General features: G+C 32.0%; 3 protein-coding genes across 3 annotated transcripts; 2 read left to right on the top strand and 1 right to left on the bottom strand.

Annotated features, from left to right (window-relative positions):
* The first annotated feature begins 5,325 nt into the window (after positions 1 to 5,325).
* Positions 5,326 to 6,027, top strand: LOC149399396 (LOB domain-containing protein 23-like). Its single transcript, XM_089613382.1, has 2 exons — positions 5,326 to 5,481; positions 5,668 to 6,027. The coding sequence occupies exons 1-2, from the start codon at positions 5,326 to 5,328 to the stop codon at positions 6,025 to 6,027; spliced, it is 516 nt and encodes a 171-aa protein (XP_089469508.1).
* A 1,881-nt stretch (positions 6,028 to 7,908) lies between these two features.
* LOC149399395 (uncharacterized) lies at positions 7,909 to 8,801 on the bottom strand. The gene is made up of 3 exons (XM_089613269.1): positions 8,739 to 8,801; positions 8,553 to 8,596; positions 7,909 to 8,472 (listed from the first exon to the last, which is right to left on the bottom strand). Exons 1-3 carry the CDS (start codon positions 8,776 to 8,778, stop codon positions 8,083 to 8,085), a joined length of 474 nt encoding a protein of 157 aa, XP_089469395.1. The 5' UTR covers positions 8,779 to 8,801; the 3' UTR covers positions 7,909 to 8,082.
* A 1,207-nt stretch (positions 8,802 to 10,008) lies between these two features.
* Positions 10,009 to 14,045, top strand: PFK5 (phosphofructokinase 5). Its single transcript, XM_089612645.1, has 13 exons — positions 10,009 to 10,479; positions 10,623 to 10,713; positions 10,825 to 10,898; positions 10,985 to 11,096; positions 11,481 to 11,576; positions 11,668 to 11,769; positions 11,872 to 11,946; positions 12,406 to 12,546; positions 12,653 to 12,769; positions 12,856 to 12,960; positions 13,112 to 13,192; positions 13,305 to 13,433; positions 13,540 to 14,045. The coding sequence occupies exons 1-13, from the start codon at positions 10,190 to 10,192 to the stop codon at positions 13,705 to 13,707; spliced, it is 1,581 nt and encodes a 526-aa protein (XP_089468771.1). The 5' UTR covers positions 10,009 to 10,189; the 3' UTR covers positions 13,708 to 14,045.
* The last annotated feature ends 609 nt before the right edge of the window (positions 14,046 to 14,654 follow it).

Here is a 14,654-nt window from a genome sequence, read left to right as displayed (position 1 = left end):
ATGAAACAAGATATACATATATATATATTATATGGATGGAAATGGAATGGAAGTAGTATAGTATAGTTAGTAGCACATTTTAGTCCTTGGGGATTAATGGCATGTCTACTTATTTGTATTATTATAAAGGATACGTATATAGTAGATAGAAGATAACGTATGATAACCTTGTAGTTTGATCGACTCCGTCATATCGCTAAGAAATTCTTCATAAATACGTCTGTTTTGATAGTTTATGTAATTTTTCATAATCTTGTTTTTTGAGTTCCTCTCGTCATCGTGTAGTCACTATCAAACTATCACAAATCTATTAATTACTAGTCGCACGTTATTGTTTAGATCAATAAAATCAATTAATATTGAATATTTGTCTCATGATTTCAAATAGTCTCAACTCTCAAGTGAAAGAAGTCTCAGAAATTTAGGGCTGTTGAGAAAGGAACGAAAATGGGATACAGAGCCAAGCATGCTCAATTAATATATAGTACACAAAGGGTTTTTGTGGTCCATATGTAAACTATGTAGCTTTAAAGTTTTACTCTATCTTTGAAAGACTAATGTACGTCTTCTTATAAGTTTGTACACACACGTTAAGATTTACAATCATCAAAGATAAAAAATTAAAATCATGTGGGTCCTTCAACGCATATTAAAAATATACGTACGCTAACCATATAATGACTAGAATTGAATATACGAGATGGAAATGTATTATCATTATATATCCATGAGTAAACCTTAATCATTGTATCAACCTTAGACTCATTTCGAGCTGATGCATATTATCGGCAGTGTTTCTTGCTCATTTGAAGAATTTGAAGAATGATAGAAGATCTCTTTTGAAGGGACAACCCAAGAGAGTTCGTGACGAGTTATAGCAAAATTCGGCCGATTATTCCATTTTCTCCTTTGTTCTTATATGGTTGTCTTCTACATCTCATTTTCATTTCAGCTCAAGAATTTTATTGAATGAGGTACATGTGTCTGTTCAGGATCTTTTGGATAATTGTGGTCTGTTCTGTTAATTAATGAGATATTTCCTTAGGGAAACAAAAAAACCCTTAGCCTCGTTTCCTTTTGTCTATAAGTAAATATTTTTCATGCATGTCACACTCTTTTGATTAAGCCATGAGTATATCTCACGATTTAGATATTTCACTTAGAGAAATCTGAGCTTTCGGCTACAGATTGGGCAGATTGTATCATGAATAATTAGAAAAAGAAAGTATATATTTTAGCTTACGTTAAGATTCATATTTAATCATGTAAGATCTCAGTACACGTCCTAGAAGTGTTATAAACGACATGAGCCATAAATGCATAAGCAAAAAGATTAAAGTCACCCCTCTTTGTATTTTTCAACAAACTTTGAACTCCGAATCCAACGAGTTATTTGGTGATTCTTCTAACTTGTCGCTCTCACTCTTAGATGGTCTTTTTTTGTATGGTGTGAGTAAACTCAGAGGCCAGAAATCGTTTGTATCCTCGTAACCATCAATTAGCATTATTATGATCCCGCAATTATAGGCAATTTTCATGGATTTTGGGCATCAGTATGAGCGGTTTGGTCAATAAGTAACGGGTCGATTATCATATATATGGATCACAACGATGCAATGAAGGATTATTACCATATTAATTCCTTTGATTATTAAGGAATTAAATCCTAACATATCATTGTGTTTTTCAAAAGTAAAATGTAAAATTTTTTATTTTATTAATGATACGAATTCCTTTGATTATGTATAATGAAAAATAATCCTAACATATCATTGTATTTTTCAAAGGTAAATATGTAAAATTTTGAGTTTGTTAAAATGATACAAAGATATTCTCTTGTATCATTTTTCATATTTTTAAGCATAAGAGATTTCGACTAAACCAGAATTTTAAGGGGAAAATGATTTAAATAGCTATCCAAAGGTTGATGAGTAGAGTAGTTTACTAGTAAGATATGAATAAAAATATTCTAATGATGTAATCCTATCAATTTGACAAATACAAAATTATAAACTTAAGTATGTAAATAGAAAAAATAAAATATACCAACAAACTCAAAAGACGTTGTTTGTTACTATCCTTGATACAAAAAGGTTCATTGTATAAATTATGGGATATTGTGTAATGTCAAGAAAATATCTTCGTCTTTAATCTTTATCCATAGCCACCAATACTATTAATCATGGTTGGGGGTTTAGTCATGTATCAAATCAGTTATTTTAACCCATATAATGGATGTCATGAAAAAGTGCATTTAATGACAAATATGTCATAAAAAAATGTTTCGTATGACATTTATAGTCATAATTAAGAGTAGAATATAAAACTTCATAATAGATCATCAATGAAAATTCACATTACAACTTGTTACCGTCAACCCAATTAACCATGTTTTTTTTGTTTTTCCTTTAGAAGCAAAGCGAAGCAATGGTTAGGCACGACAACACGAGCAAACCAAAAGAATAATAGAAAACTCTCATATCTCATGTATCTCAGTCTGTACAAACATAGAGGAAACTAACAGACCCAGGATTATATATAGCTCAATATAGACTGGAATGAGTCCTCAGCCAAAAGAAAAGGCTAGGTAAGGTGATTCCTGTTCGGATAAGCAGAAATAAATCCCAACCATGATTAATATTATTGGCTTGTCATTAAATGGGAGTAACACACAAGGTTTTCAATCCAATTCATTAACCGTTCCATTCTTTGCGCGAAACCGGATTCTCAATTAAATTCAAAATTTTGCATTTGGTTATTATACGTTGTTTTTTTTTCTTTTTATATTTCTTGTTTGTTTGTTTTTTTTCGTTGAGCTCTTGATAGATCATCTAGTTTTATGCATGTTTGAAGTCCTTTTTCAATGTCTCTTAATCCTTGTTCATGGTCTGGTATTAAATATAAACATTTTTATCTAAGGGTCAATGTTGCACTCGATACTTTGTGTGTATTATTGGTCATTCTCGCTTGGTATTCTGAACATTTTTGAACCTCACAAATTTTTCCTCCGAATTTATCGATGTCTTAAGATCAAGTCCATCTTTGTAATGAATAGGTGGTTGTATATTCTTCATGAATCTTTTTATATAAAAATAAAATAAAATACTACTGATGTGAAGACGAATACTAATTTGTCCATAGTATTTTAAGACAGCAATTTCACGTAAAATTAACATATTTTGACTGATAAAAAATAGTTTAAGAATAATTACACTAATAGAAATAATTTTCACTTTAAACTTCATATGATCTAGCCGCCCGATTTATTTTTTCTGTCTTATATAAATTTGTTTCTTCAGACGAAAATAAAGGTAATCTCATCCACTTTGTAGTACAAATAACTTATATATATAAATTTGTTTCTTCAGACGAAAATAAAGGTAATCTCATCCACTTTGTAGTACAAATAACTCATGCTTCACATACTTTTCTTTATCTTTTCCGTATTTACTTATGTTGAGAAATCATAGGAGGAATTTTATAAAGCTTGCTTTAGAATTCTTTTTGCGCGTATTTTCAATTATAATCTTGTGAGCAAAAGCGACATATATGTCATTCTAATCTATAGCTTTTTGCCAAGGAAGCTCATACACACACACACACACACTGTAATATATTATATATATATATATATATATATATATATATATATATATATATTGATATACATACTTATTACATAACCCCTAGACGAGTCAAAAACAATACTCACATTGAAAAAAAAAAGACAATGTGACAACATAAAGAATAGCCAAATGGCATTGGGGCCTCATAAGTATTCGATTATCTTTATTACCAAAGCAAAAAGACCCTCAAGTGTGAGACTTTTGTAGAGAACAATGTTCTGAAAGCGAGTTTGAGGAGGGTTTTATTTTTCATTTCCTTTTTTTTTTTACATTGAGAGTCCAAAGACATGGACAATTCAACAGCATGCACACACGCCAAGTTTTAGAAACTGACCAATATAGAAGAAGCTTATTATTTGAAATGACCCTACAAAATCATATATATCTCCGAACATTGATATACACATATATAGAGTCCTTCGTATATAAATCTTAGCTTCTTTCTCTCTTTTTTTTTTTTTTTTTTTTTCTTTTTGTATGAGAGGCACAGGACCACAACCGCATGGTGACTTTGAACATTATTCATTTCCCGATTCCAAACAATGACCAAAAAAGAGAAGAGGGAAAAATTATTTGAAAAAGATGAGACATATACTTCATTTGGACATGTCTATAGCTAAGTTAAAGTACCACTCGAGTACTCTTACTACTGTTTCAAAACGTGATGGGAAAGCTATGAGTTTATTACAAAAAAAATAAAAATAAATAATAAAGGTATGTATAGATATACCGTATAGTTGTAATGTCAATGGTGTCGTCCTAATTTTTTTTCCCTAGGGAGATCAGCAAATATATATTTAGAGGGGAAAAAAAATTCAACTTTTTTCTCTTACCTATTAGCTCAAATCGTTGACCTCTAATAAAAATGTGGCCAATATTATTGAAAAACCACAAGACCGAAAGACGAGTTATTTATTGTGAAAATTACACGAGCTGCCTTATTTTAAAAATATTTTCCAACAACACCTCGTTTCTCATTCTTATTATGAGAGTATCTTGTTTTTTTTACAAAAATATCGAATTTTATAGGTTTTCTTCTTGTTGTTTACTGGTTTATTAGAGCCTTTTTTTTATGCTTTTTATAGTTTCATTTCGCTTGTTATTAGTTGTTTACGTTTTCATTTAAAAAATATCGGAAAAAGCATTTGAAAATAAAGAGTACGTGGTATTTATGAAACCCTTCAAACTTCAAAGTCTTTAGGCAATCAATATCTTCAAATGAGGTATTTGTGAAATTTCCCATTATCTATTCTCGTAACCAGTCTTCTGAGCGAAATTCAAATTCTTTTAACCAGCCGGTATTTGAAATTTACTTCTTCCCACAGTGTATATATGTGTTGTTTGGGCTAATAATAGATTGAACAAATAGTCCAATTTTTTAGAGTCCAATAGTCAGTCCAACGGGCGTTATTAAATTTCTCTTGGAAATTTGAAAATGTTCCATTTTGAGTCTGAGAGTTTGACTTTTTGTACTAATATAACATATAGTTTCCTTATATACTTATAAACCATCTCTGAAAGAGATATAGCCGTTATTCTAACATGAATATATAGGAGCAAGTTTTTTAACAAGGAAACAGAAAATCTTGTTGAGATTTCTTCATCAAGAACAAGAGGAGAAAAAAATATATATTGCCCCATCGATTATATAGGTAATTAGATATTATTGTCTTCAATATTATATATAGTCTCTATAGATATGACATCAAGACGTCGTTGCGCAGCTTGCAAGTATTTGCGAAGGAAATGCCCACAAGATTGTATTTTCTATCCATATTTTCCTTCAAATGATCCTCAAAGATTTGCATGTGTTCATAAAATATATGGTGCTAAAAATGTTGCCAAAACCCTTCAGGTACATAATGCCTAATCTATGATCTATCAATAAATACACACATTTGGTGTACAAATAAGTGCATGCTAATGGAAAGGAGAACTAATGTATAGATTTGTTTTTCTTTCTTATATTTTTTTTCTCATTTGATATCTAGTATAAATACACTTTTTAATTACCTTGATTGTTGATGAAAAAATAATTTAGGATTTGCCTGAGGAGCACCGAGGTGAGGCGGTCGAGTCAATGCATATCGAGGCACAACATAGAATAGAAGACCCGGTTTATGGTTGTGTGGGGATTATTTCTCAACTTCATCAAGAAATAAAAATTGCTGAGACTCAATTGGTCAAAACAAGAGCTGAGATTGCCATGAACAATAATCTTGTTCATCAAGACCATCATCAACCCCGTTATCATGATGTTATTCCGGATCATCAAGCTCTCGAATCAAATGATCAATCCGATCTCAATCGCCTCGTCTTGCAGGGACAGCAAATTGGTGGCAACCACATTGAGCAATATCAGTACTCTCACAATTCAATTCAAGCTCCTTGGAATATATGATCAATTTCCAGAATTAGAATAATTTCATCATCATTTCATGCCGGATATGGCACTTACTTTACACTCTTTTGATTATTTTAAAGTCATGTTTTATTTCATTTTGCTATACAAAATCAATTTTTCCTTCATAAATAAATTAATAAAATTTACCACGTATGATTGATTTATTATCAGATGGAATGTAACTTCATTCTTGCCTTCCCAAATTTTATTTTATATGCATGGAAGCTATTTCTAAAGAATCAAGATCTTTTTTTTTTATGTCTCATTTGGTGTCTCTCCAATCAAAATAAACTAAATTATTTTTAAATAAACATAAACTAATAAATAAATAAAATGATGACATAACTTATTTTAATTGGAGGGACATCAAAAGAGACATAAAAAAAATACAGAGGATCCGGATTCATTTCTAAATCCTTAAAGCAACTATAAATATGTTACAGATTATCACATCAAGACTCGTAATAATGGGCCGGGGCGCCCCAGTGTGGCGTGTTTTATTTTTAAATTAATATATAAAGAATTAAATAAATTATTGGGTAATTAGAATTTTTACTATGCAAAATATATTTTTACTAAGATTAGTGTTGTAAGTGATCTCTCCGTATTATTTTTTGTCAACAAAGTAATGATCTTTAAACCAAAATAACTCAATCTCTCAAAAAAAAAAGAGAGAGATTGAGTTAAAGAATCAAGCTTTTAGCATTCGAGTTTCCATCATAATTGAGCCATATCAAAATAGATACTCAAGTGCTATGTGTATGTATGCCTGTAAAATTAGTGTACATTTTCATATTTTGTTTTTCTATTCTTTTAAATTAATATTACCGGTTTCTATATATGTGCCGATCAATAAGAGGAAACTATATATAAGTCAAAAGCCAATGTAAATCAATTAGTTATTAAGTAAAAACGTAAGGTCATTTTTACAGTAGTCCGGAATATCAAGGGAATCAAATGAAATAAAAATACTCCTTTATATATAGCATATACTTCTCAAATACCCGCACATAGTAAAAATTACATAACCACCTCTAAATGGACATAGATTCGGCCGGTTTTTTTTTTTTTTTTTTTTTTTTTTTTTTTTTTTTTTAAAGAGTCAAGTGAGTGCTCGAATGTTAATGTGCTCTTTTTTCCATTTTACCGGAAGTACGTATAAGATGAGCGAACACCTGTATCTAATGTTAAATTTATTCCGACTTAAGTCTGTGATATGTCTAAGATGTGAATCTCTTGTATCAATGAGTATTTTACCCATATTTAAATGGAAAATTGCAATTCTAAAAAAAATGGACGTAGATTCTTTAATACATTTCGTTTGAAATCATTCATTCCTCACGAGCTAAACATTTGGAAAAAAAAAATATGCATGAGATTATACTTTTTACTTGCTACACAAACTTAGTGCTTGAGATCATACTTAATATATTTTATACAAATTTAAACTCTGGTACTATTTTTAAATTATTACATAGTTCGACTAAGATTTTAATAAAGAGGGTCTAACTCTCCCTTATTAGCTGTAAACAAAAACTCTAATTTATTAAAATATGAGTATAATATGTTTTTTTTTTTTGCGTGAAATTAATGGTATATATAACCAAAAAATTCATCACATATATTCAATCTACACACTTAACACCCAAAAACCATACTTCATTCATCCTAATATCTATGTGTATATAATATTGCCAGGAATTCAAGTTGGAGGCTGATAACAAAAAAAAATGTCGAGGGGGAGCTGATTTGAAATTTTTAGGGTAAAGAAATGTAAAAAAAAAAAAAAAAAAATTAAAAATTGGCGAAAAGTGTAAAAATAAATAAAAATTGAGGTGGACTATACCCCCTTCTGACTCCTTCGTACATGTATATATATATATATATATATATATATATATATATATATATAGATATATATGTCCAAGATAATGTACGGACAATATATTATATATTGTTTGAGATATCGATCGATGGCCTTAGCATATATATATGGAACAATTAAAGAATAATAATGATTATTTTACGGACGAATTACACTATTATTGATTATCAAACCTTCCATCCAAGTTGGATTGTTTTGTTGGAGTCGGAACGAAGAGTGTTAAGCCAATCGACCTTCTTGGTCTTGCTTTCGCTTCTATATAACTGAGTTTTGTGTTGGTCTTTCTCTTTCTTGTTTGTGTGTTTGATCTCAACCTTTGTTTCTCCTTCCATTTTGATGCTTATGGTGACCTCAGACACTAATGGTAATAATTTGTTATTATTATTCTTAATCCTGTCGTTTCGGTAGCGATAAAGGCGGTGCAACCGAAGGGCAAGATTGCAAATTCCCGCCTTAATCTCTTCTTCCAAGTCTTTCTCTATATCCATCTCCAACTCTTCCTTTATCTTCAACTCGCCATCATCATTTTCATTTAATTCCTTCCCTTTCTTCTTCATCTGTACAAAAAAACGACACCAAAATATAATTGTCGTATTAATCATAATTTATGTAAGAAATGTTGATTTTTAACACGTACCATTGAGTCACGCCATGCACTATCCTTATTGTGCCCTTGAATACCTGAACACACAGAAAAACACAGAAATCATTATTAAAGAGGAATATATATATATATATATATATATATATATATATATATATATATATATATATATATATATATATATCAAGTAAAAGCCAAAAACGAAGTCAAATAGTAAACCAAGTGTCTCCGATTTGGTGTGTTTTTCTTGCTGGTCCATACTTTGCCAGTTTTTTTTTTTTTTTTTTTAAAGAATCTCTCTTGGTCATATCTCACTTTTGTCTTCAAATAATGGTATTTAAAGGGATTTGGCCTGTAGGTAAATGGGCCCATTTAGAAGACATAAGACAATAGTTTAGTTTGAGTATATGCTCACATATTGGCCGTTAAAGACGTTATTTTCACCAAATTATGTGAATTTAGGGGACAAATATCTAACTAGGAAATTTTAAGTTACTTTGGTTACGTAGAAGTAGAACAAAAAATAGGTGGGGTTTTTTTTTTGGGCATATGATAAGTGTATTATATGGTACTTTAGGTGGAAGGAAATTGTGGCAGGCTTTTGGTTGACCTTTAAGCATAATCAATGTAGCTGGGCTTCTATTCTCTATCACTCACACAATCACGTGTTTTTGTTTTCTACTTACTTCGTTATATGTCGTTCTACTTACTTCTGTCGTATTTTATTTTTGGATGTCGTTTTTATAATATATTGTCGTTTATTTTTTTCGTCTATTTATTTTTAAAACAATTCCTTGGTACTTGCTTGGAGGTGTAAAAGCTTCAACCAACAAACTCTCTCTCTCTCTCTCTCTCTCTCTCTCTCTCTCTCTCTCTCACACATGTATTAATCTCTTTTTTCCGATTTAACTCGAACCTTTTCCAAGGACTGATAGTAATTGAAAGTTTATTATGAGGAAACATAAATCTGCAAAGTTTTGATAGTAATTGATAGTAATCTGCAAAGTTTTGATAGTAATTGATAGTAATCTGCAAAGTTTTGATAGTAATTGATAGTAATTAAATTCGTACATTATTGACTTTGCAATGCCTTTTAATTGTACTTTTCATTGGTCGAACAGAATATTCCTTAGAATTTTGTTTGGTAATTTTTATTTTTAAAAGGTATATTATTATTTTGAGAGAGAAGTTATTAAATAATTTTAATCAACATTGTGAGAATATAAAGGAAATAGATGTGGAAGTATATGATGGAATCTAATTTCGCCAAAATTCGAAAACCTCGTAATTTATCAAATAAAAGGTAACAAATCTAAATTAACCCAAACAATTAATTTTTTTTTTTTTGGAATTCGACTTTTTTTTTTAAAGAAAAGAAAAGGGGAATCAGACTATTCTGAATTGTTCTACTTATACAAGTCGTTTATAACTTTATTATGAGATTCTCATGTTTGTTTTATTTATTATAAAATCGGAAACATAACAGAAACTCTCTATCGCAGTCAACAAAGCAGAGAAACTTCGAACTACTCGAAATTTATAGAAAAAGAAAACAATTTTCTGCTCTCTTCTTTCTCTCTCTCCGTTGAGTCAATCGATACGATCATAGTCGCTGTCGTTTCGATCTTCTTCGTCATCGTGATCTCCGTCGTTTCTAGCTCTCGGTTTCAATGGCGGCTCTGTCTCACGCGATCGCCGCCTCTTCCGTAATCTCATTCCCGCGGTCGAAACCACGCGCCGCCGCGGCGAGGAGGAGGACGATCAAGACTCTCCGACCGTCGGCTTCGGCTTCGGCGGCGCAGAAGAAGATTCGGCAGAGGTCTCCGGAGATCGATTTCAGCGATCCAGACTGGAAGTCCAAGTTCCAGAAGGACTTCGAGACTCGCTTCGACATTCCTCACATGGCCGATGTCTTCCCCGACGCCGAGTCCATTCCCTCCACCTTCTGTCTCAGAATGAGGTCACTCTCTTCTTCTCTTTTTTTTTCTCAATCTCCGAACACTTTAGTTTAGTTTAGTCCTTGTAATTTTCAATCCTCAATATTTTTTTGGACTCTGCTGTGAATAACTTCATGGATTGAACTGCTTTGTTGTTGCATTACAGAACTCCGGTTAATGAAGATTTCGCGGGAGGCTATCCATCGGATGAAGAGTGGCATGGATACATAAACACTAACGATCGTGTTCTTCTCAAGGTCAAATTATATATATATATATATATATATATATATATATATATATATAATTGATTGTATTATATATGGTGTGTTTTATGTTCGTTTTGACTGAGAATATATTGAATTCAGACTATTCACTATTCATCGCCTACATCTGCCGGAGCTGAATGTATTGATCCAGATTGCACTTGGGTGGAACAATGGTTTGTGTTTGTTCTCGATTCATATCCTATAAGGATTGAACTTTGAATTTACCTCGTTGACAGTTTGTACGGGCATTGATTTTCAGGGTTCACCGTGCTGGTCCTCGTGAGAAAATATACTTTAAACCGGAAGAAGTTAAAGCAGCGATTGTAACGTGCGGAGGCCTATGCCCTGGTCTCAATGATGTCATCAGACACGTGAGTTACCTCGCGAAAACTCTTTGCTAGTTGTCGGAAAAAAAAATATATTTTTATCTTTTTTTTTTCTTTTTGCCGTGTTGGATATTTTTGAAGAACTTATTTTGTTTAGGAAATGTAAAATAAGTTCCCGCAGAATGAGCTCGCGGTAGATTGAAATTGCTCTACAGAACTGGTTACGTTGATACAGTAGTGGAACAGTGACTGAAGAGTAATGATAATCAAAATAAATGAATGAAAGCATAAAGCTTTGATCTTAACCATTGTTAAGATTTGCCTCGTAAGGCTGTGGGTTTATAGTTTTGGAAGAAAAAAATATTACTCTTTGTTACTGCAAAAGTATTTGAGCCGAAGATTTACTGAACAATGGTTTCATTTTTGCAGATTGTTATCACACTTGAAATATATGGTGTGAAAAAGATAGTGGGCATACCATATGGTTATCGAGGATTTTCTGAGGAAGGCTTGGCTGAAATGCCTGTAAGTTTCTATCAATGTTGTAAAAATCTGTATCAAGTATATTAAGACGGTTTTGTTTAATATATATTGATGATTTTGAATTTGTAAATAGTTATCCAGGAAAGTGGTTCAAAACATTCATCTTTCCGGTGGAAGTTTGTTAGGAGTTTCGCGTGGAGGGCCTGATACAAGCAAAATTGTGGACAGTATGGAGGTATGTTTCGCCATTAGTATTATTATTATTTTAATTATGTGTCAATGATTTTGAATTCCCAAACAGTTTCTAACAATTAGGTACTTTCGTATTTAATATCAGGAAAGAGGAATCAACATGCTTTTTGTGTTGGGTGGCAATGGAACACATGCCGGCGCTAATGTGATACACGAAGAGGTTGTTAACCGGAAATCCTTTTTATTCAAACTGTTTCTCGAGAGACACATGATTTAGTTTCGTCTTGGTCCATGTTTCAAATTGAATTTTTTTACCACATAAAAAGATCTAAAGGTCTCGGTGAGACTTTTCTTAGTATTAGTTAAGTAGCGGTTTTAGAATGATTGATGATATCTTAGACTTATGGTGTATTAAGATATAAATATGTAATGTTGGACTCCCACATCTCAATCCCATGCTTAGAAATATGAGAGTCAACTAGAATCGTAACAAAATGATATGAGAGAACAGAGAAAAATGAAGAAATCCTATTTGGGAGAGTTACAGGTTTCTCGATTACTTGATTCTATGTGTATACGGTACCAGTTTATCAATGAGTTTCAGAAATTCTATCAATACAAATAGGGCTATTTTACTTGGAGGCGTATTATCCTAATAAGTTTGTCTTCTGCTTCTCAGTGTCGTAGAAGAGGGTTAAAGGTGGCAGTGGTCGGAGTCCCAAAGACAATAGACAATGACATTTTGCTGATGGATAAGACTTTTGGTTTCGATACCGCCGTTGAAGAAGCGCAGCGGGCAATAAATTCAGCGTATATCGAGGTACGCCTCTTTGTCATCGTGTACATTATTTTGGGATCATCATTATAATTATTATTTTTATGCCCGCATTTGGATTTTACCTGATTCCTTCTCAATTTTTGATCAGGCACATAGTGCCTATCGTGGTGTCGGAATCGTAAAACTGATGGGTCGTAGCAGTGGGTTCATAGCCATGCACGCGTCTCTAGCTAGCGGGCAAATCGATATATGCTTGATACCAGAGGTACTTGTTACTCACACACCTTTGTCGGATGATTGGTTTTTTGAAGGGCCTGCACTGAAATTTTGTAATAATATTACATTTTTAAGGTGCCTTTCAATTTACATGGTCCTCATGGGATTTTGCGGCATCTGAAATACGTCCTCGAGACAAAGGGATCGGCGGTGCTTTGTGTAGCAGAGGGAGCGGGACAGGTTTGTCACAAGCCAAACTCTTTTTTCATTTCAAAAGATTTTTTATTTTTATTTTTATTTTTTGTTTTACCTTGGTCATTCCAAATTTATGAATTTATTATCATTATTATTATTTGAGCTTATAAAAGCTTAATTTCTCTTCACTATGCAGAACTATCTTCAGAAAACTAATGCAACTGATGCATCTGGAAACGTAGTTCTCGGAGATATTGGCGTATATCTTCAGCAAGAGGTTGGTGCTTTTTTAAATTTTTTTTTACCATTGGTGACTTAATTTATGTATTATTTTCCTTTACAGCAGTTATTTAAATATATTAATGCATCGTTTCTCTTCTCCCAAATAGACAAAGAAGTACTTCAAGGAACTCGGCGCACCAGCGGATGTGAAGTACATTGATCCAACGTACATGATCCGCGCTTGCCGAGCAAATGCATCCGATGGGATTTTGTGCACCGTTCTTGGCCAAAATGCCGTAAGTCTATCTATCTATCTTCTCTATGTTTTTGTATTAAAGCAAAAAAAAAAAAATACAAGAAAACCAAAATGTAATTTGATGGTGTGTTTTTTTTCTTCTTCAGGTTCATGGAGCTTTTGCGGGGTATAGTGGCATCACAGTCGGAATATGCAATACACACTATGTGTACCTTCCGATCCCCGAAGTAATTTCTTACCCGAGGCTCGTTGACCGAAACAGTCGAATGTGGCATCGTTGTTTGACTTCCACAGGCCAGCCTGACTTTGAGTAGCCATTGTTGTTTTTAGTTATTATTATTCATCTTTGATGATATTTATCCATAGGCCAACACAGGACCATTTTTTTTCTTTTAGGGAAAAAGCAAAAATTAAATTTATAAGAAGGCAAGATTCTTGAGAGGAAATAATTTTTAGGCATATTTCATTAATATTTCAAAATGTATATGCATTTACTGCTCCAACGAGCAACAGTGTTTTACCGATTGTTTAGATTTGACACCTGAAATAAAACACCCAAGGTTGTTGTCCTTTGGTTCATGAGTTTATTTGTATGATACTTTCTTTGTAGCTTGTGGATTTGGAAAAGAATAAAGGTCGCTGTTTTAGCCAATAGACTTGTAACAGCAAATCACTTTCATATTATATTGGCTTCTACTCTGCTTTGGGTTAACTCTTTCTTTCTTGCGTTGCAAGTAATGCTGTAATCCCGGATATACAAGTACATTGTAATTTGTCTCGTCTTTCATACAATATCAATACCGATAGATTGTGCTGATAATAGAAAAATTGCCTCAACTACAACTTGATAAGTTTTTTCCAATTTTTCACCAAAAGTTTAATTAGACCAAAAATATTACTAAGTCACTTGTACAAATACAACTTTATCTTCAACATGATGTCACCAATTGACATCTATTTTTTAATTTAAAACTTATATTTTTTTCAAGCCGATTTATATAAAAATTTACACAGTATTTAAATAATATAGTGTTTTAAATTAGAGCATAAGGATTATTCAATTTAACTTTTTTATTATTATTTATGATCCAATTGAACTTAATGTCTAACTTCATCAAATAAGTGTGTATATGAAATAGATATGTTTTTTTTAATATTGTATTTAAAGATTACAAATATATATTTTTTTTTTGGCACGTGTCATTCCATCCAAATTAACACTTCTGTTAATAATGGAGAGCCAAAAAATCGACATTGTAAG

Source organism: Urtica dioica, chromosome 4 (genome assembly GCF_054948205.1).
Source record: "Urtica dioica subsp. dioica isolate 48M chromosome 4, U.dioica_male_clone48M_v1_H2, whole genome shotgun sequence".
In the NCBI taxonomy this organism is placed as follows: domain Eukaryota; kingdom Viridiplantae; phylum Streptophyta; class Magnoliopsida; order Rosales; family Urticaceae; genus Urtica; species Urtica dioica.
Note: the sequence above shows the minus strand (reverse complement) of the source record. Positions and strands in the feature narration are given on the sequence as shown.